The sequence below is a fragment of the Lygodium microphyllum genome, chromosome 30, assembly GCF_053477565.2.
Source record: "Lygodium microphyllum isolate KBCC chromosome 30, Lygodium_microphyllum_v1.1.10, whole genome shotgun sequence".
NCBI classification, from domain to species: domain Eukaryota; kingdom Viridiplantae; phylum Streptophyta; class Polypodiopsida; order Schizaeales; family Lygodiaceae; genus Lygodium; species Lygodium microphyllum.
In genome coordinates, this window is record NC_141164.1 from 99539089 (window position 1) to 99566945 (window position 27857).

Consider the following 27857-nt stretch of genomic DNA (forward strand, 5'->3'; position numbering starts at 1 on the left):
TTTGGTACCACCTCCCCTTATGATGCAAGCTTGGGCAACAACTACGAGAGAGACTTAGACTTAGCTCTTGCCCTCACAATGAGATATATCCAAGGACTTTCTCAACAATCCTAGCAACAACACCAAAGCCAATCCAAGAGCCAAACCCATGGTTGAATACCTATGTCAACTTGTCAACAAGGAATGTGATCTTGATGGACTCACTTGTTGACATGCTTACGCACTTGGTAGAGCTAGAAATAAAGTTGGCAATGAAGGTGATTATAGCTAATAGGAATATTGAAGATGAAGTCAAGGAGATCACTACCAAAATACAAGAGGAGGTACAATACAAAAAACAATGAAGACAAACCAATATGTTACGATGTACACTACTTTTCAGCAATTGATGGAGCTACGTTGCAAAATAAGATTGCACTCCATGCACATGTAGGCGGCCTCCCTGACGAATGACACGAAGAAAAACAAGAACTAAATGATGAAGGCTACCAAGCATGTTCAAAGTTATACAAGGTAGAGACCAAACTAAGGCCAATATTGAAAGAACAAAAGTTCGATTGGATATTACCAAGATGTCTCACCGAGGAAAGAAAACAGTTTTGAGTTTGACAACATTGAATATTACATCAAAGCATTAACGCAATAAAATTGTTTCTAGGGAACAATCTTGGATCACAAATGAACTTACACCAATGCAACTCAAAGCACGACTAGGTGACTTCGCTAAGATAAAAGCAACTAGAAAAGAGGGCAAATGGGCAGCCCGTCATGGTGAAAAAGCCATCATAGAGGAGCTCAAAAAGCCTATGCATTAAGTTGCTTTAGGTCATCATGTATCTAGTCACTATTATAGCTTTAGCAGTTGGTCTTTCTTTTTTTGTGCCACTCGCACCCTGAAATGGAATTTTAACACAATCTTGATGTTTGTCTCTTTGTCTAATATGCCTTTGAACCATCTTAGAGGACATTCTTGCAAGTTTCTTTATCTGTGTTCCTCTCCTTGCACACAATTATGCAGCAAACCACCCACCATAGGGCAAAACCACAGCCAATTATGTTTGCAGATCATTGCATCCAAGCTTGGGCATGCAGCCACACGACCACCAATTTAGCAAGCAAATAATTTTATAGAAGGCTACCTACAAACAGAAAAAATGTCTACCTCTTTATGCCTCAGTAATCAAACTGTCAAGAGCCCCTATGCAACCAATGGAGCTTATGAAGATCTCGATTCTCAGCTGATCTCTCTTCCTGCAATCCACCAACTAACAAACAAATGACAACAGGCTACACCACACTGGACCAACTTACACTCTTCTTAAACAATATGCACATAGCACATTGATCATCTTTCTACCTCCACTTGCCACTACAAAGATTCTTTTATGCAGCAGGACAAATCTCCTGGTGCAAGTAATCTTCCAGTCCAATAAAAGGAATAGGCAGTGTAAGCTACAGCAGTACCGCATGACTAGTAGTAGTTGAAGCCTTACAACAACCACATGCCTTGACTCACTACTACATGCCAACAGAGCATTTAAGCTCAAAGCCATTAACTCCTGCGACTTTCAGAATAAGACCAGTGTTATATAGCTAAAATACTGAAATCTTTGCCAAATCAGAAAACAATTTTGATAGGTTTTCGAGGTTCCCACTCTAAGCAAATGCTTTCTTCAGCATGCAACCCATGATATATATTTAGTCAATGCGTGCTGATCAAAGAGGCAGATCACTAAGGATGATATGAGAAGAGACCAAACTCTTACCAATACATTCAACATGATCAGCACAGGTGCTTATATTTGTATCAACAGAAATGAACAATCATTAGAAGCAATTTCCTAGTATACATTGAGATCATCATGATTCCTGGGGTGTCATAAATCTCAAGTTAGATGAATCTCCAAAGCATCCTGATCACTGTTGATTGAACTCTGGCAGAAATAAGTCTCTTGCCATAGCTTCTTACAAACTATAAGGCACCTACAGAAAGTTTCTATACTTGGAACTCCGATCATTTTCCCATAAAAAGAGGTTCGAAAAGGCAAGCGGGCTTTGAACACATTTATTACCTGATTTAAGTACCACTCCCAAAAAACTTCACAGAATGCGTTAGCCCACTTGAGCAGCTTTTCTGATTTACTAGTTATGTGTACATGTAAAAAGGGCTTACTTTATCCCCAATGCATAACATCAAACTGCAGTAAATACAAAACAGTTGTTGACCCATTGGGTCAATGCACCAAAATATCAGCTGCATACAAGGACCCATCAATCATCTATTAGCTGAATCACAGCAGACACTCTCAAGGGTTCATCTTCTAGCACATCCTTTCTTGACAGATTCATACTAATGCTGCATCGTAAGTGCCGCTGAGAGCTGCGTAATCCTGTGCCTGTCACACATCTCAGTCCTGAGGATGTTTTTATGTATAGTTTTGCAAGGTAACGCACTTCCCTTCGAACATCTCTGTACACCCCTCTATCATATGCCCACAATTGACACCGCCAACTTTCAGAGCGCTCTTTATCTGCCACTGATATCCTCCATGTCGATCCACCATAGAAAACTTCTCTAACTTTGAAAGCAGTGGATGGATGAAGAATAGGGATCCAAAAACCATCCTTCATGATAAATTCAGCTCCAAATCTGAAAGGTGGGAACTGGGCCAAGCGCATTCCAAGATCTGGTTTTGCTGTCCAAGTAAATCCGCCAGTTGTTTTTCTCCTCTTAGGATCAGTTTCATCTAAGCAGCCGGTCTCTGTGTAATTGAAACACACCACCGATGAATCTAGATTTTTCTTTGGGCTTGTGCTTGGTCCTTCCGTCCCCCTTCCCTCACTGCTGTCATCCCCATTATCTGTGCTCCATCTATCAGAATCACTTGTATCTCCTTCACTGAGATCCTCATCATCCTCTTCATCATCATCATCGTCATCGTCGTCGTCATCATCATCATCATCAATGTAATCATCACCATCATCTTCTGAAGAAGAATCAGCAGCTCCATGGTTGCGCTTAAGCTTAAGAATGTGGTCTTTCAGTAAGACATTATGCCAAATACCATCATTAGCTGCATCAGTTGGAAGGTTAGCGTCCTCTAACTCCTTTCTTGCTTGTAAAATTTCATCTACCTCCATGTGTGCAAATATAATTCCACCCGCTGTTAAAAGTTCTGTGCAGAACTCAAAGCCTTCTTTCCATCCATCTGTCAGCTGGCTAGAATCCTCTTCCCACAATCTTCTCAGCTTCAGCAGGTCTGTTTCACTACCTTCTTTCAGTTGCTCTACTGCAGTGATGCCTTGCTCTGTATCAAGTGATCCACCATCTTTTTTCTTGCTAGGCCTGTGCTTAGAGATAGTGCGTCCACCTCTCTGAATAGTGCGAGTTCTTGAGTTAATAGATGTTTGAATGCCTTTGCTGGATTTCCGTGAGTTGCATGATTTGCCTCTTGTCTTCCGAGGCATGGAGCTATGCAACCCAAAATTGGATCCTTGCCGTGCCACTTTCCAATCAATCAAGGCTTGTTTTGCAAGCTTGTACCTTTCAGCTTCACTCTGGACCCACAACTCATCTGACTTCAAGAGATGACATAGAACCTGATATAGCAGAAAAAGAGAGTTATAACTTATTCCAAAATCAGGACTGGCAGAATTCCACTACTTAACCCTGCACATAAAAAATTTGAGCACTGTGCAATTCAGTAGCAGGAACCAGAAGCCACCTCCAATTAGAATGCAACAAACCATCTCAGAAGCATTTCAAGACAGCAAGCACCATGTGCCACGTCAAAAATTAGGGGTCATTCAAGTGTGCAGTAACTAGCAAATCCTTTAGTGACCAACATAGTGCAAGTCAGGTGCAGCTTGTCAGGTTGAGACTGGCACATGTTGCAAACGTCACAAATGGGGGCCAACAGACAGTTTGTGGAGCCTGAAGATATATTGTCTTGACATGTCAAGCACAAGTCAAATGTGAGAGCTGATGCCATAGGAGGTGGAAGATCTGCCATTGGTCGAGAGGTTGAGGCAAGGGACTTTGTCAATGGCCATAAAAAAGGCCACATACTCGGACTATGTTGAAGTGTGTAGACAGTTGTCACAAGACAAACTGTCTCAGGTGCATATGTTGCGCCGTGACCTGTCACATTATGTGGCTGGGTCGTAACGCACAAATGGCTGTCACATGTAGAGCAACAGCAGGTGAGGAAAGTAGCTGAGCTTGAAGCTCAATGGCAGCTGTGGCCATGGCAGCTCATGAGCTGAGTGGCAGCAGATAAGGTGTGTCTCTGATACCATTGGCAGATCAATGCTTAACTGTACACACGTGTGCAGGTACACACACTCACAGTGAACAACGGACAACAAGAGAGAAGAGTGTTTGAATGTCACATCCACTAATGTGGAAATGATTGAATGGGTACAATCCCTAAGGTCCTATAATACCATGCTTGAAAAAACCCTTCTCTAGCTAGAAAGTAAAAAGTGCATGTGGATAAAGGAGTTTTCACACTAGAACAATGGAGGAACGCGATAAGTGTAACAAGTTTGACTCCTTTGATAGAATGCAAGATAAGAAATCATTGACTTTCTTGCAGCAGTCATGTTCGTCCTGATGGATATAGCAATCTGACAATACAATGAATGACAGGTCATGTTTTAAAAGGTATCAAATTTAGAGACAGACAAAAAGTGCGAAACTTTGATGGAGGTAGAGCATTCACGAACAGAGTTGTCAAACTGTCTTAAATCCTTGGTACCTTTGAAACATGTGAAGGCCCCCCTTACTGATTCACAAGAGGGTTGTAAATGATTACACTTTATTGAGAAGCTGAATACTATGTCAATGATGTAAGGATGCCCCCCTTGATAGTGACAAATTGGAGTGCCAAAGGAGGACAAAGTTCACCAAAAACAATGACAATAGGTGGCTGCTGTAAATAATGCTGCTACAATTTGGACAGCATTGATCCCAATCATGAGGAAGTCAGCAGATCATCAATATATGAAATAAAAAAATGTGGAAATTTTAATCTAAGAAAGGTAACAAAATCCTAGACTAATAATATGTGGTCATGGTTGGCACATGCATTATTAGAGTGAGTCGTGGCATTGGGTTAGGGTTTCTTATGAGGGCTAAACCATCAAGGCTTAGGCATTTCTATCAAAAGCCTTCAAGGGTTAGGCATTTCTATAAAAAGCCACTTTGTGCAACCCTTGCACCAAAAAGTGGGGCATTATTTGTTTTGGCCTTTCCAGCATTGTACTCTCATTCAATCATTAGTACATTGGCTTCCATTGTGTAATTGTGTATCATTGTGCATTAATTAATTCTCTCATCATTGTTCATTCTCTATTAATTAATTGCACAATTGCTCCTCACCTGATCAACAAGTGTAAGGTGTCTTAGCCATTGTGAGCCACTGTTTGTGTATCTCACACAAACCAAGCTTTCATGATAGCTGCACGATATGTGAGAGTGCACAACATAAAGACGCGAACAAAGAGAAAAGAAGAAAGAGATAGCAGGAAGAAATCTGCACTGATTGAAGGTGAATGCTTAATACAATAGTGTGGATTGATCAATCCTTGCATGCAGGCCGAGGCATCAATGAGGGCACTATATCAAGCTGAGAATGATGTTGGCAGCAGCACTAAAGATGGAGGAGAATACCAAAGTCAGAGGAGCAACCTACAAAAGATGTGTACACCAAGTGAGGAGGGTTGGCTATAAATAACTAAAAGTCTCCAAATCTAGCCAACCTACCAAAATGGCCTCTATATCTAGCCAACCTGCTAATAAATGCAATCTGACTGCACATAAAAATCCAAAAAATGATGATGTGGCATCCTAGTAGTCCTCCAGAGGCATGGGCACAGAGTGAATACCAATTAACAAGCATAGGAAAAGTGCCCAAAAAAAAAGAAATGCACACTAAAACACGTAAAAGCTCCCATGTCCTTGTTAGACTCTAACAAGAGCTCACAACTACGAGATGACAAACTGACAACACTAAAATAGGCACAGTAACACCCCCTCACAAATCCTGGGAGTATCTCAAGACCCAACGATCTCATGTGATGAAGCATGGAAGCCTTGGACAAAGGCTTTGTGAAGAGATCCACCATGTTGTCCTCCGTGGGACAGTAAACCATGATAACTTGGAATCCACGATCCGCTCTTGCACATAATGGTACTGAACCTCCTTGTATGCCTCAGTGGGAACCACATATCCTACCTCTATAGTAGACAATGCAACACACTTCTGTAGCCTGCAGATCCAAGAAGCTACTCCCCCTGTGAAGGTGAATGCAACCCTAAAGTAGACTTTCAACAGTCAACATGGCTAGCATAGTCTACATCCGTAAAGCCAACCACAGATGCCTTCTACTTTCCAAAGCAAATGCACAAATCCTTTGTGCCCTTACGATATCTCATGATACCTTTCATTATTTCCCAATGCTTTTTGCCAAAATGTGCCATGTACCTGCTAACCACTCCCACTGTAAATGCTATGTCAGAACATGTAGCAACCATAGCATACATCAAGCTACCCACTGCTAAACTATACGGAATCTTGGCAACTGGCCATTTCAGCCTTTTCATCAGCAGATGTAGAGCTGTCCTCTGCACCAAGTTTCATATGTGGAGGCAATGATACGCCAATTGCTTTTCCCCCTCCATTTGAAACGTTGAAAAATCTTGGATACATACTCCTACTGTGATAGACAAAGAAGGCCATTTGATCTATCCCTGAGTATACACATACCAAGAATGTGATTTGCCTTGCCAAGATCCTTCATATCAAAATTGTAGGTTCTGCTTCAATGTGTCCAAAGCATAAAACATCCCTACCAACAATCAACATGTCATTCACATATAAAACCAACATGATAAGGCTGTCATCTGCTGCCATTTTGGTATATAGCAATAATCTATTACTCGACTCCTTTTGAATCCTTGAGATTGCATGAATGTATCAAACTTATAATACCATTCACACAATGCTTGTTTCAGTTCATACAAGCTTTTATATATATATATATATATATATATATATATATATATATATATATATATATATATATATATATATATATCCTCACGCAGATAACCATGTAAGAAAGCAATCTTTACATCCATCACTATAAGTCCCATATCCTCACATGCAACCAAGCCTAATATGGTCCACAAAGTAGTCATCTTCACTATAGAAGAGAAGAGCTCATCAAAATCAATCCCATGTTCTTGCTTATACCCCTTTGCAACAAGCCGTGCTTTGTACTTTCGCAAGGAGCCAAAAGAGACCTTCATCTTGTAAACCCATTTGCATGGTGGGAACTTTCTGTCCCTTGGGCAAATGCACCAAATCCCAAGTGCCATTCTTCTTTAGAGATTCCATCTCTCTAACACTATAGCTTTGTGCCATTTCTTACTGTCCTCTCTATCCATTGCTTCTTTGAAGCATGATAGTTCACCACAATCTATCAACATGCCATAATCAACAATATCATTTGCACCAGGAGCAAACCTATCTCCCTGTTTTGTATTTTTGGCCGATCTACGAACCCAATGATCAATGTTTGCTGGCTGTTCAACCTGCAAATCTGCATTAACAGCTTGCTATTCAAATGGTTCAACATACTGTCATGCTTGTTCCAGCTACTCTAACGACACATTTTCTTGCTAAAACTGTGGTATATCATGGGCAACTTCTTGCTAATCAATTTCATAGGGTCATTTACAGCATGTATTTGCTGCTATACAATGGACACTCTTCAATGTCCTACAAGTATCTCTTCTCGGAATACAACCCTTCTAACTTTCTCAATCTTTTCGGGCTATTTATGCATGCGATCTTCCTAGAAGATAACGTCATTGCTACATACAATTCTTCTTTTCTCGAGATCCCATAATCCATATCCCATTTCACCCTCATCGCTATATACTGGAAAAATGCATTTACACGACTTTGGCACCAATTTGCTGCGCTGTTCCTTACATGTGTACACAAATGCCTCACAACGAAACACTCTCAAGTGTGCATACGAAGGTGGCTTACCTAACCACACTTCTTGAGAGACTCTCCCCCCCCCCCCCCCCCCCGAACACTCGTCTAGTATGCAATGCATTGGAAGACTTGGTTGCTGAATTATTTTGTCTATTTAGCTCTTTCATGAGTAAAGAGCTCTCCACATCTAAATAAATATAACAGCATAGCATTGGAGTTACTCATTGCTGTCCTAAAAGTGACCCAACTTTTATGTAAAGTGCATAGCAAAAATATTGTCTTGCACTCTTCATCAATATTGAACTTCAAAGTAACAAACTAGCTGAAAATAGAGTTAAACTCATTCAAATGTACAAGCATGGCTATACCCTCCTCCATACGAAGATCCATCAATTTCTTCAACTAGTAAGCCTTGCTTGCTGCACTTTTCTAAGCATATAACTCTTGGAGTCTTTGCCACATATCATAAGCAAAATTCAACTTTTCTATGTTAAATAGCAGAGTGTTTGACACTGAAAGCTCTATGGTAGTGCGTGCAAGTTCATCTAACTCATCCCACTCATCTTGATCCATAATTGCTGGTTTTACCCCTTCTATCTTTATGAGCTTCACATGTTTCTTTTACACCAAGACATTATAGCATTGCTTCTGCCATATAGCAAAGTTGTGTGCACCCTCAAGCTCCTTGATGTGCAAAAGATTACTGCTATCACTACTGCCAGCATCCATGATTTACAGCCCAAAAATGACTCAAAAGTCAACAAACACGAGCCTAATTGTCACCCAAATAACCAAGGTACAGAATAAGTACCAAGCAACAATGAAAAAACCAAGTTTGCAGAAATTGCAGATCCGCAAATCAGTTTTCAGAGTTACAAAATGTGTGCTGCAGCACACCACAAGTAATTGCAGTTCCATGGGCTAATACATCAAGTTGCATGAGAAAGACCCAATTTTTACTGCAATTTCTGCTCCAAATGCATCCATGGCATAAATTTGGCCAACACGGTCAAAAGCCCCAAAATTTATCTGGTCAAACTGCTCAACTTGCATCAGACATAACTCCCGAGTAGATTTCACAAGCCAATTTTGCTAAAATTTCACAAATTTTGCAAAAGCCTCAAATTTTCCCAAGGTCCAATGTGCTCAATTTGTATAGAAATTGTACCGCATGTGCATTTCAAGACCAAATTTGACACAAATTTTGGAAATTTTGCAAAAACCCCAAATTGCACAGGTCCCGATGTGTCAAAATTTCAAGAAATTGTACTCATCACTACACAATTTCCACAAATACATGAAAAGCCCCAATTTTTGAGACCCGAATGTGTGCAAATTTCACAAATTTTGCTCAATCGAGTAAAATCTCCGAGCATACATCGAAAGCTCCAAATTTCGAGAGTAAATGTATGCACAATCTCTAAGATTCTTTACTCTGTGCTTATCAGCGCATGACAACCCGCAAATTTGCCCAGAAGGATGAACCTTTGAAACAAAACGTGATTTTTACCCCCAAAAAAAAAACTTGAACTGCTACCAAGCCACCGTGCATGACCTGCATTGGCCTGGCAGCTATCGCCAGATTGGCAAACTACTGTCATGACCTACACCATGACCTGGAAATTGTCACCTGACCTGTACTGTGACCTGCAACCTGTGTCTGACCTACGGACTGCTCCTGGTAACCTATGCTTGACCTGCGACCTAACCTGTGTGACTTGCGTAGCTGCCTAAAACAGCTGTGTTTGACCTGTGAGTGCTACCGCTAACCAGAATTGAAGGTGACCTGCTGTTTTCTTTGCATGGGACGACCCGACACAGCTGGAGCGGACTCCGCGAAGCGCACTTGCAATAACCAATGCTCTAACACCAGTTTGAAGTGAGCGATAAACAACAAAGATGCAATGGTTAGCAATGACAATGGCAGATAGATAGAAAAACGTGAGCAGCAATAGAGAGTAGTACAGTGAAAGAGATGCACAATGTGTGGGTACAATAGAGTGTACTTCTTTTAGGTTTTTGACATAGATATATGAAAGTAGAAGTGCTAATGTTACATTCACAACCATGCACATGTAAAAGGCACGGTCACCCTTTATTCCCAACAAGGTCATCAACATACAAGATGACCAGCTGTCACCCTCAATCTTAAAATAAAGGTTGGGATCATGATCGGAACTATGGAAGCCACTCTGTAAGAAGAAACAGTCAATCCTCTAGTACCAAGCTTGAGGAGCTTGCTTTACGCCATAGATAAGCATGGTCCTCCTTCCCTTGCACAAGAAAACCACGAGGCTCAAAGAAATGAATCTCCTCCTCCAAGATGCCATTCAAAAAAGCCGACTTCACATCCATCTAATAAAGCGGCCAATGGTGATTAGCGGCTAAAGCCAAGTAGCTTGAATAGTGGGCATCCAAGCTATCGGTGCGAAAGTCTCAAAGTAATCCAAACATGCCCGCTAAGAGAATCCCTTGGCAACAAGCCAAGCATTATGCTCGTCCAAGGTCCCATCTGTAAGATACTTACTCTTATGGACCCACTTTACACCAATCACCTTCCGCTTCTTTGAACGAGGAACCAACTCCCAAGTTTGATTCTACATGATAAAATTGAGCTCCCTTCTTGTCCACATGGACATATACCTCCTCGTAACCTAGGATGCAAAAGTGGGAGACGGAAGGCTTCTTCCCAAAGAAAGTTAGACAGGGAGTCATACCCTACAATGCCAAAGTTGGGGATCTATTACGAATATGTACCGCAGTAGCCATCGCCTCACCCCATGAGGAATGGGAAAAACTCTTATGCTCTAACATCAATCGGGCCATTTCGAGCATTGTCCAATTGGCGCCCTCACCCACACCATTCTCTAATGGTGTGTTCGAATGGGAGTACTCCACTCGAATATTGTGATCCTTGCAAAACTAAGAAAATAGATTAGAACAAAACTTGTTCCCGTGGTCTGCTTGTACACCGCAAGCTTTGAAAGAGGTTTGCGTCTTTGCAAACACATTCCACTCACAGAAGTGGAAGTATGCCCTGCTCTTGAGACTTATACTCCATGAAATAGGGCCAAACATAACAACTAAAGCCATCAATAATCAGCATGAGGTACTTGGCCTTCCCAAGGGAGGTTGTGCCCGTAGTTCCACAAAGGTCAGTGTGGACCAACTCAAGTGGTGTTGAAGGCTCCAAGTAGCAACCTATGGATGAGGCAGTCTATGTTGCTTGCCCCTCAAGCATCTAGGACAAAGAGTGAACAAGAGAGAAATCTGAAAGCCCCTCCACCATCTTCTTTTGAGAAGCCCATCGAATATCATCAAGATTTAAATGTCCATAATGAGCATACCAAAGCAGCCCAAGCTCGTGTGAAGACTACACAACAAGGGTTGTGAGTACATAAAGTCCACCCTCCTATATACCTACCAAAGAGCAATGATTGTAGATGCATCCTCCATTGTAAACTACGTCCTAGGTGAAGATGACTCCAATACCTAGGTGTGTCCACACTAGCAAAGATTCAGATCAACGAGCATGATATCTACCTCATATTTCATGATTGGCCTCATTTTTGTCTATGAATTTATGGCATAGCTCCTTATGATCTAGATCACATTACCTATTAGTAGCCTTCATCATATAATATTGAAAGAAAATAAAAATAGAATAAATTGCACGAGAGGAGAGAAATAGAAAAAGCTTACATGACACAAGAATACTTGGTACAATCACCCCCTATGCATAGGTCTCAAAAGTGGTACAACAGTGAAAGCATAAACATGTGCTGAAATAAACTGTTGAACACAAGACAAACAAAAAGAAAGAACACAATACAGATGAGAACTGAGATGTATGCTCGGGAAATGGAATCCATATACCAAGATATGAGACAGTACAGATACAATGTGAGTCACCGGCTGTGGAGGCCCTGGTACCTGCTCCCTCTCCAAGAACTGTCTAGTGATGAATGAGATGGTGGAGGAGGGAGCCAGACAATATATAGGACAAATAAATGCCTAAAATATAACTGGTCGGCCAGCATTAAATACTAGTCGACGGGCTGCAAATAATGTCAATCCACAATAAACAATGGCAAATAAAATGCCTAAAATGTCTATGTGCCTAGCCTGCTGAACCACAAGTCCAAACTCAACCATGAGCTAACTCATCTGCTAACAATAGATGAGCACCTCTCTTATGTATATATTTATAATTTGCGTTAAGCTTTTATACTTAAAATACATTGAATGCATCTTTTGTGTTTTTTAGCTTTCCTTGCATTTTCTTTTCTTACACGACTTGGTTTTGTCAAAATAATCTACTATATCTATTACAATAGCTTTACATCCAAAAATAATATTTTATCCTTTTTAAGATTTTAAAAATAAATGCGTTTCAAAAATAAATCAATTACACGTGTGCATGCAAAGTCCTTGCGCTTGTGAGCACATACAAAAGTATAATATTTCTATGTTATAAAGCATATAATTTTCAATAATATTTTTATGTTATAAACATATAATTTTCACACATTAACATGAGCTTTTTAAAATATTTATTCCACATGACTCCATCTAACAATTTTCTCACTATAACACAAAGCATATCAGTATTCTTCCATCTATCCACCAAGCATAACGCAATCAAGGTCACATGTGTATTCATGTAACAAGTCATGGATCATGCGACAAATAAACAATATTCACAATAAATAAAATACAAATCATCTTATTTTTATAGTGAATTTCGATAAAATACAGTAAATATCATAATCCCATAATATAGTGAATATCATAATCCATAACATTTCTTGGGAGTTAAAAACTAATTGTCCCTAATTAATAAAACAAACAAAATCACACGCATGATTAGCCACATGCTAATACTACCTCATGTGGCAAATTTATATCTTTTTGTAAAAATAAAGTTTTTTAATTTTACATGAAACACAATCTCATATTGTGAATCTGTTTTCGTAGGATATTTAATGTAGTTATGAGTAGTAGGCATTTATTAAATAATCGAAGTTAGCACCAACTTTTGAATCCATTAAAATTCCTCCACAAAACGATTTATATACTTTACAAGATACCTATGATATTGATTTCTAGTTCTAATTCTCACCTAGTCGTGGTCAAGATTTACTTCAAAAATTAAAATTTTTGTATCTTCCTCTAACAAAGGAGAGTTATCTACATCAAGAGTAACTAGAGGTGTTCCCTTAAAAGATTTCCAAAAACTAATATGAAAAGAATTAAAAATTTGCCAACGAGGAAAAATATCCGATCTAAATGCATTGTCATTAATCTTGTGAACAATATAGAATGATTCATAAGACCTTGGAGCTACTTTAATTTTTAAATGTCTCTCAATAAATTTTAATATTATCTTTTCAATTCTCGATCAAATTAAATCATGCTCTTTAAATATAGTAGCTTTACATTCATTATTTGCTTGGGTTGTATATCCCAATTGTGATTGGTTAATCTTTTTGGTCACTTCTTTTAGAATTTTGCTATGATTGCCAACTAAAGTATCAATAGTTGAAACATCAATAGCAATAATGAACATAGAGATAGGTATTTTCTTTCTATAAACAACTTCAAAAAAAAATCTATGTTTAGCAAAATATGAAGTGTTATTATAGAAAATTTTAAAAAATAAATCCTAATTATTTGATCTTTTGTATAGAATCTAAGAAGGTCAAGGATATATTAGCAAAGTATATCAACTCATGTGTGAGTCTTAAGCATGTATTGTGGGCTAAGCACATTATGCAAATATTTTAGGGATTTTTATTGTGTAGCATTTTATGCTTTATGGTATTTATTGTTGACCGATCAACATTAAATACTCACTCATCTGACATATTTTATAACATTATTCATGCTTATATATTCTGATCTTCTCCTTCTCAATCAATTAGCTCATCACCTAGAAATCTCGTGGAGAGAGAAGCTGGTGTCAATGCTCACGCAGCCAATGACTCACAGTTGTACGCAACAGTCTCGTGTCTGATATATAGATTCCATTTTTCAAGCATTCATTGGAGCTCTCATCTGTAATGTATTCTTTCTTTTCATTTCTCTTTTATCTTGTATTTCAACAGTTTACTACAACATATATTTACTCATCCATTACTGCTCGGAAGAAAAAAGAGCAGAAAACGAAGCGAGATGCGAACTCCTCCAACGAGTCATCATCTACCTCAAATTCCAACTCAGATCCTCTGGCCAAGGTGAAGTGCAAGGCACCGAGGGGATCCTCTTCTTTTGATCATAGGAAGGGCTCAGTGGCCCTTTCCTCAGCTCCTTTCTAGAAGTGCTGATGAGTTCATTCCTCACAACTCTCCAATGCTAGAGAGTGCGAGAGAGTGGTGAGATGGGGCATCCGCACCTCATCTATATTTCTATACAGATGCCCAGAATCCAGAGAGAAATATCCCTAACGCATCGATCGGCAAGTTCAAATCCTAGAGCTAGGATTAACATCCAAGTTCATGATGGGCTGGTTACATGATAGAGCGGATGGCTTTCATCTGAAGCTCACATGAGGAGACACTTTGGTGGTCTGGCCAAAGAATGGGAATCCATAGTCATTTATACACTGCGGCATTGGTGACAAGATGGTCACATGTGCTATATCAAAGACATTGTTGATGCGCATTGAGAGCTGCTATGATCTTCTCTATCTTCAGGAGATGGTACGATTGACATCGACATTAGGTTCTCTCCGAGACGCCTTCGTGGTGGCTGTCAAGCTCAGTTTGTCGAGCTCAGAGGGCACAGAGATCGAGACACGTAGTGATTACTAGCAGCAGAGACAGAAAGAAAGAGTACAGAGTTAAAAGTGAGAGAGTGAGCACGACTTATGGATACAACCGAGTGTATACCTCTTTAGGTTTTTAGATAGATATATATATGAAAGTACAAGTGCTAAGGATGTGTTCACACTCGTGCACATATAAAAGGCACAAGGGCTATTTATTCCCAACCACCTCCCGTCTAAAGGCAATGTGCCTTAAGAGGATAAAAGAATCAGCTAAGTCTAGATATGTACAAAGCTGAAATACATATATCTATCCAACTCCCATCATCTGTCGGCAATGAGCAAACCACTCTGCTCGAAGACTCTTTGTGAGAAGGTCTAAGGAATTATCATCTGTATGCACTTTGACAAGCTCAATGCTCTTGTTGTCAAGTATATCTCTAATGAAGTATTTCACCTATATTTGCTTCGTCTTTGCATGAAAGAAAGGATTCCGTGCTAGTATAATAACACTCTAACTATCACAATGGAGAACATGTAACTCTGTAATGTCAAGCTCTCCCACCAGAAGTGAAAGCCATAAAACCTCTTTACATGTCTCAGTGGCAGCCACATACTCTGTCTCTGTAGTAGACAATGCAACACACTTTTGTAGCTTGGAGATCCAAGAGACTGCTCCTCCCATGAAGGTAAACACATAACCAGAAGTGGACTTTCTGGAGTCCGCATGACCAGCATAGTCTACATCCGTAAAGCCAACGACAGATGCCTTCTGCTTTCCAAAGCAGATGTACAAATCTTGTGTACCTTTGAGGTATCTCACAATACCTTTCACTGCTTCCCAATGCTTTTTACCAAGGTTTGCCATGTATCTGCTAATCACTCCCACTGCAAAGGCAATGTCAGGACGTGTAGCAAACATAGCATACATCAAACTGCCAACAACTAAAGCATATGGTATCTTAGCCATTTCAGCCTTCTCATCATCAGATGTAGAGTTGTCCTTTGCACTGAGTTTCACATATGGACCCCAATTGTTTTTTCCCCCTCCATATTAAAACACTACAAAACCTCGGAGATATACTCCTACTAAGATAAATGAGTAATCCTTTTGACCTTATCTCTGAGTATTCGCATGCCAAGAATGTGATTTGCATCACCAAGATCCTTCATGTCAAAGCTGCCATGAAGACTTTGCTTCAATGAGTCCAAGGCATAAGTATCCCTGCCAGCAATCAGCATGTCATCAAGATACAGAACCAAGCTGCCATTTGCTGCCTTCTTGGTGTACAAGCAGTGATCCACTTGACTTCTATGGAAACCTTGAGACTGCATAAATATATCAAGCTTATGATACCATTCTCTTGGTGTTTGTTTCAGTCTATACAAACTCTTTTTGAGTTTGCATACCATCTTCTCTTTCCCTTTTTTCACAAACCCTTCACGCTGCTGCATAGATGTCTTCATGCAGGTCACCATGTAAAAATGCAGTCTTTACGTCCATCTGTATGAGCTCCATATCTTCAGCTGCAACCAAGCCCAAAAAGATTCTCAATATAATCATTTTAACTACAGGAGAGAAGATCTCATCAAAGTCAATTCCATGTTCCTGCTTGTACCCCTTCACAACCAATCTTGCTTTATACTTTGGTGAGGAATCAAAAGTGACCATCTTATAAACCCATTTGCATGGAAGTGTTTTCTGCCCTTTGGGCAACTGCACTAAGTCTCAAGTGTCATTTTTCTCAAGAGATTTTATTTCTGACAACATGGTTTTATACCATTTCTTACTGTCTTGTCTGTCCATTGCTTCCTTGAAGCAAGACAGTTCACCAATCTATCAACATGACATAATCAGCCACATTGTTTGCACCAGGAATGAATCTATCAGGTTGTCTAGTAGCCCTTGATGATCTCCTAACCCAATGATCATTGTTTGCCAGCTGTTGAGCATTTTCAGCTTGCTGTCCTGGCATTTCAGCCTGCAAATCAGCATTAACAACCTGCTGTCCTGGCTATTCCTACACATGTAGTAGCTCATTATCATGGGCAATAGCTTGCTGATCATTTCCAGCATTATTTTCTGCATTTACAGGTTCATTTACAACAGGTATTTACTGTTGTACAGCACACACATTTTGCTATCCAAAAAGTATTTCTTCCCGGAATACAACCCTACGGACCTCCTCAATCCTTTCGGGTTGTTTATGCATGCAATCTTCCTGGAAGATAGTATCATTGCTGCGTACTACTTTCCTTTTCTCGGGATCCCATAATCTATATCCCTTTTCACCCTCGTCACCATATCCTAGAAAAATGCATTTACAAGACTTTGGCTCAAGTTTGCTGTGTTTTTCTTTACGAATGTGCACAAAAGCCTCGTAGCCAGACACTTTCACGTGAGCATATGAAGGTGGCTTGCACAACCACGCTTCTTGGGAAACTCCCCTTCCAAAGACCTGTTTGGTGACCGATTATACAAGTGTATGGCTGTCATAACAACCTCTATCCAAAAACCATGGGGTAATGCAACATAAGACAGCATCGTACAGACCTTATCCTATATGGTCCAATTCATACGCTCTACAACGCCATTTGGGGTGGATTATGAGGAGCAGTGAGCTCCCTTTTTATCCCTTTGTTATCACAAAATGCCTGAAAGACCTTGGACACATATTCCCCCATTGTCAGAGCAAAGACACTAAAGTGTCTTATCAGTCTGATTTTCAACCAATGCCAAGAATTTTTTAAACTTGTCAAGCACTTCATCCTTGCTACGAATAGGGCAAACCCATACCTTCCGTATAGCATTATCGACAAAGGTAACAAAATATTTCTTTTCCCCTAAAGATAATCCTGGCATCTGACATACATCGGAATGTACTAACTCTAGAGGAGAAGATTTCAGCAAAAGAGACTTCTTATGAGATGTCTGTGCATATTTACCATAAACACAATGATCACAATGCTTAAAATTAATATAACCAAGACTAGGCAAGTAACCCAAACGAGAAAGCACTTTCATTCCAACTTGACTCATATGTCCCAACCGGCCATGCCACAAAGAAACGCTTGGCTACTTGGTCACGGCAACAACATGATCACTCACACTAGATACATGGAGAGGATACAAGGTATTACTTTTACAACCTCTAGCAATCACTCTAGATCCCTTACAGATCTTCCATTTCCCATCACCAAAGGTGGTATGAAATCCATCGTCATCTAGCTACCCTGTGCTAATTAAGCTCTTCTTGAGCTGAGGTACATGCCGTACATGCTGAAGTGTGAAGACAGAACCATGCTAAAACTGCAACTACACACTACCAGTACTTGCAATGTCACATGCATAGTTGTCCCCAAGATGAACAATACCATGTCAACCCCCTGTATAGTCAGAGAACCACTCACAATGAGGGGTGACATGAAAGGAAGCACCTGAATCTAGAATCCAAGTATGTATGTCATCATCTATATCTGCAAGTAAAGCATGTGCACCAAAGTGTGAAGAGACCAAGAGCACATCATTCCCACTATCATTGTCATGAGTAACTACATTTACCTCTTCAATTTTAACACCGCTCTTCTTATGCTGACTCTCTTTTTTCTCTTCCTTGCTATCATCTATCTTCTTGTCCTTTCCTTTTTATTTCTTCCATTTATAGCAGTCACATTTAAAGTGACCCTTCTTGCCACAATGATGGCATTCAACATCTTTGCCACGTGATTTATTGCATCCCTTGCTATCAGATTCAACTTTCTGCTATGATCTGCCCCTAGTATGCAAAGCACTGGAAGACTTAGATGCATTGTTCTGCCGATTCATTTCTTCCATGAGTAGAGCACTCTCTACATCAACATACAAAAGAATCGCATTAGAGTTGCTTATAGCAATCCTGAATATATCCCAACTCTCTAATAGAGTGCAAAGCAAGAACGTATCCTTAAATTATTCATCAATCAAGAACTTCAAAGCAATCAACTAGCTGAAAATGAAGTTAAACTCACTTAAGTGAGTAGACATTGATGTACCCTCTTTCATACGCAAATCCATAAGCTTTTTCAACCAATACACTTTGCTTGTGGCACTCTTCTGGCATATATTTCTTCTAGTTGAGTCCAAATAGCATATGTAGAATCCAAACCTTCAATGTTAAACACCAAGGCATCAAAAATCGATAGCTTAATGGTTGAGCATGCAAGCTCATTTAACTCATTCCAATCTTCTTGTTCCATGTCTACGGGCTTTGTCCCTTTGGTCTTAATCGGCTTTGCCTACTTCGTCTGCAACAGGATATTGTAGCATTGTTTTTGCCAGACTGCAAAGTTATGTGCTCCTCCAAGCTTCTTATTGTGCATGAGATTACTGCTGCCATCCATAATTTTCAGCCCAAATGCAACAAAAAAATTCAGTAAATGCAAGCCCAAACTGTCACACAAGTGACCAAGGTACAAACAAGTACCAACCAGCAATAAATGACCACATAGAAGCAGAAATTTCAGATCTGTAAGTAAATTTTCAGAAGCACCAAAACATGTGCTACAACACTCCACAACTGATTACAGCTGTTCCAAGGGCAAATACATCACATTACATAAGACATCCCAAATTTTAGCTGCAATTTCTGTTGTACATGTACCAACGGGCATAAAATTTGACATGCACGGTCAAAAGCCCCAAAATTTTTGTGCTCAAAGCATCAACCATACGTTTGCACTGTCTCTAACATGCATAAATTGGACCAATTTTGCCAAAATAGAGCAATTTCAGCAAAATCCCCAATTTTTCCAGGTGCTAGGTATCCAAGTTGCATTAATACATGTTCCCGAAATCATAGAACGGGCAAAATTAGCAAAATTCCACAAAATTTTGCAAAAGCCCCAAATTTCTTGGGTCCAAATGTGCACCAATGTCAATCAATCTAAGTCAATTGAACAAAATTTCACCAATACAGTAAAAGCCCCAAATTTTATGGGTCCAATGTTGAGAAATTTCACTCAAATGAGTAAAATTTCAATAATTTTGGCGAAATCCCCAATTCAAATGCGCACAATATCTGCAATTTCTGACACAGATGCCTCAATTTTGCATGAACAGCACTCAATCTGGAAAAGCCCTAAATTTTTGGACCTAAATCTGTACAAATCTGCACATTGTGCTTGCGCGCGGAAAGCCTCGGTAGTGGAAGAGGAAAAATTGTAAGAATTTGACAAAAAAATGATGGAAAAATACCTGGAAAGTGACAAATCTACTCCCGTTGACCAACCGCCTGCTGTCGTGACCTGTAGCCTTGCAGAAGACTGCCGCCTGATGCCACGGAAGCTGTCGCCTTCAATCGTGATCAATCCCTGACCTGAAAAACTGTCGCCTGGTTCACAACAACCTGTCGCTTGCCTGCCAGGTCAAAAAACGACCCATCGTCTATCTGTCAAGTCAAAAACCAACTGTCGCCTGTGCAGATTTAGGGTTTCTGGACTGTCGACTAACAATGCAGTGCACACACACGTGCCTGAAATCAGTGGCGACCTGATGATTTCGCACGAGTGAAACACTAGAGATGTCTCGCACGAACTCCGAGGAGCACAAACACCTTAGCCGAAGCTCTAATACCAGTTTGTCGAGCTCAGAGGACGTGGAGATCGAGACACGCAGTGATTGCTAGCAACAGAGACAGAGAGAGAGAGTGCAGAGTTGAGAGTGAGAGAGTGAGCACAACTTGTGGTTACAGCTCATTGAACCTATGAACTAATCTACACAAACATAAACCATAAAGAGTATCAAGCTGCTTCAGATAAAAATATACTACAAGTGTGTATCTCTTTAGGTTTTTAGATAGATATATATATATATATGAAAGTACAAGTGCTAAGGGTGTGTTCACACCCGTACACATATAAAAGGCACAAGGACCCTTTATTTCCAGCAGTGACTTGATTACCCACTGCCTGAATTATTATGATTCTACTTGGTGGTTCTCTGTTGTATGGACTATGATGAGTCATTTGTCATTGTATCTTTGTATTGTATCAGATCATCTATAATCTGAGAGAGGGTGTTAGTAGAGTATATCAGCTCGTGTGTGAGTCTAAGCATGTATTGTGGGCTAGACACCTAATGGCATTTTTTGCATTAAATACTGGCCAACCTAACATATTTTATGACATTATTCATGCTTATATATTCTAGACTTCTCCTCCTCAGTCAATTAGTTTACCACCTAGAGGTTCCGTGGAGAGAAGGAGCCGATATTAGTGCCCACGCAACCGGTGACTCACTGTTATATGCGACAGTCTTGTGTCTGATATATGGATTCCATTTCCCGAGTATACATCTAAGTTCTCATCCGTATTGTGTTTTTCCTTTTCTTTCTCTTTTGTCTTGTATTCAGCAATTGATTATAGCATATGTTTACTTTTTCATTGCTGCTCACTTCTGACAGGATAGTACTATTAGTCGCTTCAATTTAGCCATTGCTCTTAGGATGGAAAGTTGAGGTTTTTTAAAAAAATTTATGCTATCTAAAAATAATTACAAAATCTACTATCATAATCTAAGCATATTACCTTAGGAATTTCGTGATAAGGAGACAAGGATACTTACCTATCCATGATCATGGATACTTTTTCTTTAGCTTTACTATGCCTACCCTAACACATTTTATGGCACTATAGCCACATATGTCCCTACTGTCTACAATAATGACATGTAAAAGAAAACTTAGTACTGTGGATTTATTGTGACCCTACCTATGAGATCTAGACTTAGACCTATTCTATTGTGGTTCTCTATTGCAACGATCGTAACTGCCTTTAACATCATTCTTGCCTCCAATCGTAAGAGCATAAAAAATACAGATTCCATCAACATGCTTTTTGCCAACCTCTTTAATGAGTAAAGCTTCCTCTATATCTAAACGGTTAAAACCATCTTCAATAGCTTTAGTATTAATTATAGTACAAAAGGTATCCCATTACTCAAGAAGAGTGATAGGCAAAAATATTGAATTAATAGTGATGTAAGCTGGCTACAAATAGAGTGAAACTCATACAAATGAGTAGACATACAATTAGCCTATGTACTTGGTCACCCCTTTGTTTGGGATATATCTATGTATCTAACACTTTTGGATTCCCTAACAATATTTGATACTTGGAGTTGTATGATTTTTATTGGTCTCACTACTAGTTATATCATAAGTTTCATTGCTATCCAAACTTCCCTAGTAGTAGGAGCATTTTATATTGAACATTTGCCTATTGTTGACTTATCATTTACTATAGTTCTATGGATAATAATGCTCTAATTGAACTTTGAGTTATTTTCTTAATAGCAAATACTTCTTTCAAGCACTCTAGTGCTTCTATTTATGGACACTAGCATATTGATTTGTACTCCTCTTGTTGATATACTTTTGGCTCAATTTTAGGACTGTTTTACTAAAATTACAATATCTTACATTCTCTTTATTTCGCAATTATAATGATAGGTGCTTCCAGTGCTTTTCAAGATGGTGTCATCTTGAACATTAACAAGTTGAGTAGTAATAACTTTCACTATTTGAAGACCTAGGTTTGGCAAGTCTTGGTGTAAAAAAAGCAAGTTAAGCTATTGAAATGGAAATGCATAAAGTTAGAAGATCCGAATATTGATATTTGGGAGGAGCTTGATGAGCTATCAAGTTCACTATTATCTTGTCGTTCTCTAAGCATGTATATTTTAACGTCATTGATAATATTAGTAGTGTATAAAAGTTATATGAGAAAATATGTGATCTTTATAATAAGCAAAGCTTTGGTTGTATTAGCTCAAGAAGCTTGTAGATCTTCATATGATGAAAGGTATTCCAATGTCTACTCATTTGTATTAGTTTCACTCTATTTGTAGCCAGCTTAGATCACAAAAGATCATCTTTGATGATAATATTAATTCTATATTTTTTCTCATCACTCTTCTTGAGTTATGAGAATACTAAAGCTCTTAAAGATGGTTTTAACCATTTAGATATAGAGGAAGCTTTACTCATTGAAGAGGTTGACAAAAAGCATGTTGATGGAATCTGTATTTTTTATGCTCTTACGATTGGAGGCAAGAATGATGTTAAAGGCAGTTACGATCGTTGCAATAGAGAACCACAATAGAATAGGTCTAAGTCTAGATCTCGTAAATCGGATCACAATAAATCTATAGTACTAAGTCTTCTTTTACATGTCATTATTGTAGACAGTAAGGGCATATATAGCTACATTGCCATAAGATATATTAAGATAGGCATAGTAAAGCTAAAGAAAAAGTATCCATAATCATGGATAAGTAAATATCATTGTCTCCTCATCACGAATTTCCTAAGGTTATACTTTTAGATTATGATGGTAGATTTTGCAATCATCTTTAGATAGAATTTTAAAAAAAAATTAACCTCAAATTTCCATTCTAAGAGCAACTATCCTTGATTTTCTTAGATTCTACATAATTAAAAGACCAAATAATTGGAATCTATTCTCTAGTTTTTCTATAATCACACTTTACATATTTTGCTACAAGTAGATCACCTTTTGAAATTATTTATAGAAATAAATTACCTATCTTTATGACTATTATTGCTATTGATGTTCCAACTATTGATACTTTAACTGACAATCATAATAAAATTCTAAAAAAAGATACCGGAAAGATTAACTAATCATAATTGAGATATACAATCCAAGCAAACAAGAAATATAAAACTACTATATTTAAAAAAGATAATTTAATTTGACTGAGAATTGAAAAGATAATATTAAAATCTATTGAAAAACATTCGAAAATTAAATTAACTCTAAGGTATTATAGATCATTCCATATTGTTCATAAGATTAATGGCAATCAATATCATAGGTATCTAATAAAGTACATAAATCATTTTGTCAATGAATCTTAATAGATTCAAAAGTTTGTACTAACTCCGACTTTTTAATTAATATCTACCATTCATAGTCACATTAAATATCTCACGAACACAAATTTACAACATGAAATTATGTTTCACATAAAATTAATGAAATATTATTTCTACAAAAAATACAAATTCTCTATATGAGATAACACTAGTACACGGCTAATCATCTGTATGATTTTGTTTTATCAATTGGGAACAATTACTTTTTAACTCCCAAGAAATGTTATGGGATTATGATATTCACTGTGTTTTATCGAAATTCACTATGAAAATAAGATTATTTGTATTTTATTTATTATAAATATTGTTTATTTGTCGCATAATCCATGACTTGTTACATAAACACGCATGTGACCTTAATTGCATTATGCTTGATAAATAGATTAAAAAATATGAATATGCTTTGTATTGAAGTGATTAGATTGAGTCATGCGGAATAAATATTTTAAAAATCTCATTTTAATATATAAAAATTATATAATTGATACTATGAAAATATTATTGAAAATTATACGTTTCATAGCATGAAAATATTATATTTTTGTAAATACTCACAAATGAAAAAACTTTGTATGCATACATGTATAATTGATTTATTTTTTAAATATGTTTATCGTCAAAAGCTTCAAAATGATAAAATATTATTTTTGAATGTAAAGCTATTATAATAGATATAGTAGATAATTTTGACAAAACCAAGTCGTGTAAGAAAAAAAAAAAGCAAGGAAAGCCAAAGAACACAAAAGATATCTTTAATCTATTTTGATCATAAAAAAAAAATGTCATTATTGCAAGAAGCTCGGTCATTATACTGACAAATGCAAGAAGCCATTGGCCAAAGGACTTCGGTTTGGCCATCCAAGAGACATCAACTAGCAAATCTACTAATAGTAATGCTTTAGCTAATTTTGAGAAGGAGGATATGCAATTCTTACATATAATTTTAATTCTTCAATGGCTAACTCAACATTTAATGCTGTTAAAACGCAACACACAGGGTATTTTGACAGTGGGACATCAAAGCATATCACTTCTAGCAAGTGTCTCTTTACCTCTTTGCATTCAACCCCTGCTAGAAAGCATGTTGCATGTGTGAACAACAACAGTTATGATATATATATGGCATTGGTTCAATCACAATTACTATTGCAGATGTTTCCAATTTCATGCTTCTGGATGTTTTGTTTGTGCCTAGTATTACAAAGAATTTCTTGTCTACATCTGCTTTTAATAAGCATAGCTTTTTAGGTCATCTTTGAATATGACAAATTCATTATCAAAGACAAAGAGATCAACAATATACTCAGGCTATCCAACACCAAGTATAAGGGTCTCTTTTTGTTGGATACGTATGATAGACGGTCTCATAATGCTCTAGCAGTTAGTACTATTTTACTCGCAATGCAAAACGCAAAGCTATTGCATCACCACTATGGGCATACAAGTTTTGGTAAACCCTTCAACAGTATCAGATGGTAGATACATTGCCTCCGATGGAGACCCTATCTCCCCATGCATGTGAAAAATATTTTTTGAAAAAATGCACAGGTTTGTTTTCAAAAAGAATGATGCAGTGCATGATGTCCATAATATACAACTTATTCACTCTAATGTCTGTGGTCCTACGAGGATATGGTCACTTGGGGATCGTCTTTATTTTGTCATCTTTATTAATGACTACACTAACTACACTCGGTAGTCATGGGTATATGGGCTAAAAGCAAAATATGATCTGTTTATGCATTTTAAACATCCTGTTGCAAAGGTTGAGACTGAAACTAGCTTGAAAGTATAGACACTTCGCACGGATAGAGAAGGGAAGTACATGTCTTGTGCTTTTGAGACATATTTGCTTGAAAATGGCATTACACAACAAGACAGTGTAAGAATGACACCTCAGCAAAATGGTGTTGCTGAAAGGAAAAATCGGACACTCGTGGAGATAACTCATTTTGTATGCTGAAAAGCGAAGGGCTACCATATAAATTTCAGCAAAGAGCCTTCAATGTGCGAATCATATATTAAATCATGCACCCACCAAAGCACTAAAGACCATCACAACGTTTGAAGCTTGGCATGGCAAGAAACCCCAAGTTGACTAGTTTCGGGTGTTTGGATGCATAGCCTATGCACATGTTCAAAAGGAGCTTCATGGAGAGCTCAATGACAAGGCTATAAAATGCATATTTATAGCTATAATTCAAAGAGCAAGGGGTATCGCTTGTATGATCCACGCACGAATAAAGTTTTGTCAATCGGATGTCATATTTGCTGAAAATGCTGTATTTTTACATGATCTAATTGAAATGCTAGCCACCCATGACATTGGTGATGTCTTGGAGGGTCTTTTGCTACTTTCTTTGGAGTTTGTGCCCACTGTAAATGGCTGGACAAACATAACACAGCAAGTTGTTGCTACACTGCATGCTCCCAAACAACAAGGTTATGATGATGGTTTGCCTCATGCAATGGAAGATGCAATACAACATAAAAGAGCCGTTGTAAATACAACCAAAACAGTCCCTAGATGGCTGTTGCGTACTCTCTAGGAGAGTAGAATAGATACTCCCTTACCTCAATGTACTACAAGGACTGCTAGGCATGTAGCACATGATGCAAGGGGGAGCCATTTGGCTGATTTTATGGAAATAGATGATTGTGATGAGCATGTGTTTATGAGCTCATTGCTAGATGATGATGAGCCTACTTCCTTGGACAAAGCTCAATAAGATGAACATTGGATGCAAACTATGCAGGAAAAGTTAGACTCTATTGCCACTAACTCTACATGGGATCTTGTGGATCCACCACCTGGCAAGAAGGCCATAGGTACGAAATGGGTTTTTAAACTCAAACGCAAGGCTAATGGCACTATTTACAAGTACAAAGGACAATTGGTAGCAAAAGGCCATGCAAGAACGAAGGGCATAGAGTCTCAGGAAACCTTTGCTCCTACATCCCCTATAAGTAGGTGAAATGTGTGATTGCTATGGCTGAAAAGTACATTAGTTGAACATTAAGACTGCATTTTTTAATGGGGATCTACATGAGGATGTTTACGTGTCACAACCTCCACGGTTTGTGATTAAGGAAAAAGAGCACATGGTTTGCAAGTTGCATAAGGCTCTTTATGGTCTTAAACATGCTCCTCATGCATAGTACTCTAAAATTGATGCTTATTTGCCAGTGAAGGTTCAACAATAGTCCCATTGCTTCCACTCTATACATTAAGAATGAATGGGGAGACTTGCTGAATATCATTCTTTATGTGGATGACATGCTACTCACTAGACCTTAAGAGGATAATTGCAGATTTCAAGGCTGAATTGAAACATGCATTTGCTATGTCATATATGGGCTGCCTACACTACTATTTGAGGTTTCAATTCACCCAAAATCAACATGGCATCATCATGTCATAGTCACAATATGTAGACAAGCTTTCACATAGGTTTAATATGCAAGATTGCAAACCTATGTGCACTCCCATAGAGCCAGCCCTAAAGCTATATATGCATGATGGTGAAGGGATGTCTGATGTTACAATTTATAGCCAAGCTATTGGTTGTCTTATTTACCTTTGCAACACACGCCCTGGCATTCGGTATGCAGTATCTTAAGTGAGCAGGTATATGCACAACTCATGGGCCATACATTGGTAAGCTATTCAGCAGATCTTCAAATATTTACAAGGTACTGAATCACATGCATTATTATTTCTCGAGGGTGAGAGACTTGTATCTACAAGCTTACAATGATTCAAATTGGACTAGTAATGCAAACACTAGATAGTCTACTAGTGGACACTGTTTCTTTTTGGGCCACTAATGCACTTCATGGCTAAGTAAGAGACAACTGACAATGGCTACCTCATCTTGTGAGGCGAAGTACAGGGCAGCCTTCATCGCAAGAATGGAATGTATATAGTTGCGTAGATTATTGGTTGATCTACAGATTTCTTTGGAGGGTCCTACACCCATTCTTTCTGACAATCAGAGTACAATTGCAGTGACATGAAATCCTATGTTTCATGCCACACGAAACAACACATTGAGGTACATTACCATTAGGTTAGAGAGATCCTATGCAGGAGAGATTAAATTTATGTATGACCCTACATAGGAGAATGTTGCAAACATTATC

The 27857-nt window shown here is 38.4% G+C and overlaps 1 protein-coding gene across 1 annotated transcript in view; it reads right to left on the reverse strand.

The window, feature by feature from the left end:
• Positions 1-1815: 1815 nt before the first annotated feature.
• The window catches only part of LOC148010169 (uncharacterized), a 41627-nt gene continuing 15585 nt past the window's right edge, over positions 1816-27857 (reverse strand). Inside the window, exon 2 of the mRNA XM_087673214.1 lies at positions 1816-3600. Coding sequence (XP_087529340.1) covers positions 2272-3600 — 1329 coding nt within the window. The 3' untranslated portion in view covers positions 1816-2271. The remainder of the gene's footprint in view (positions 3601-27857) is intronic.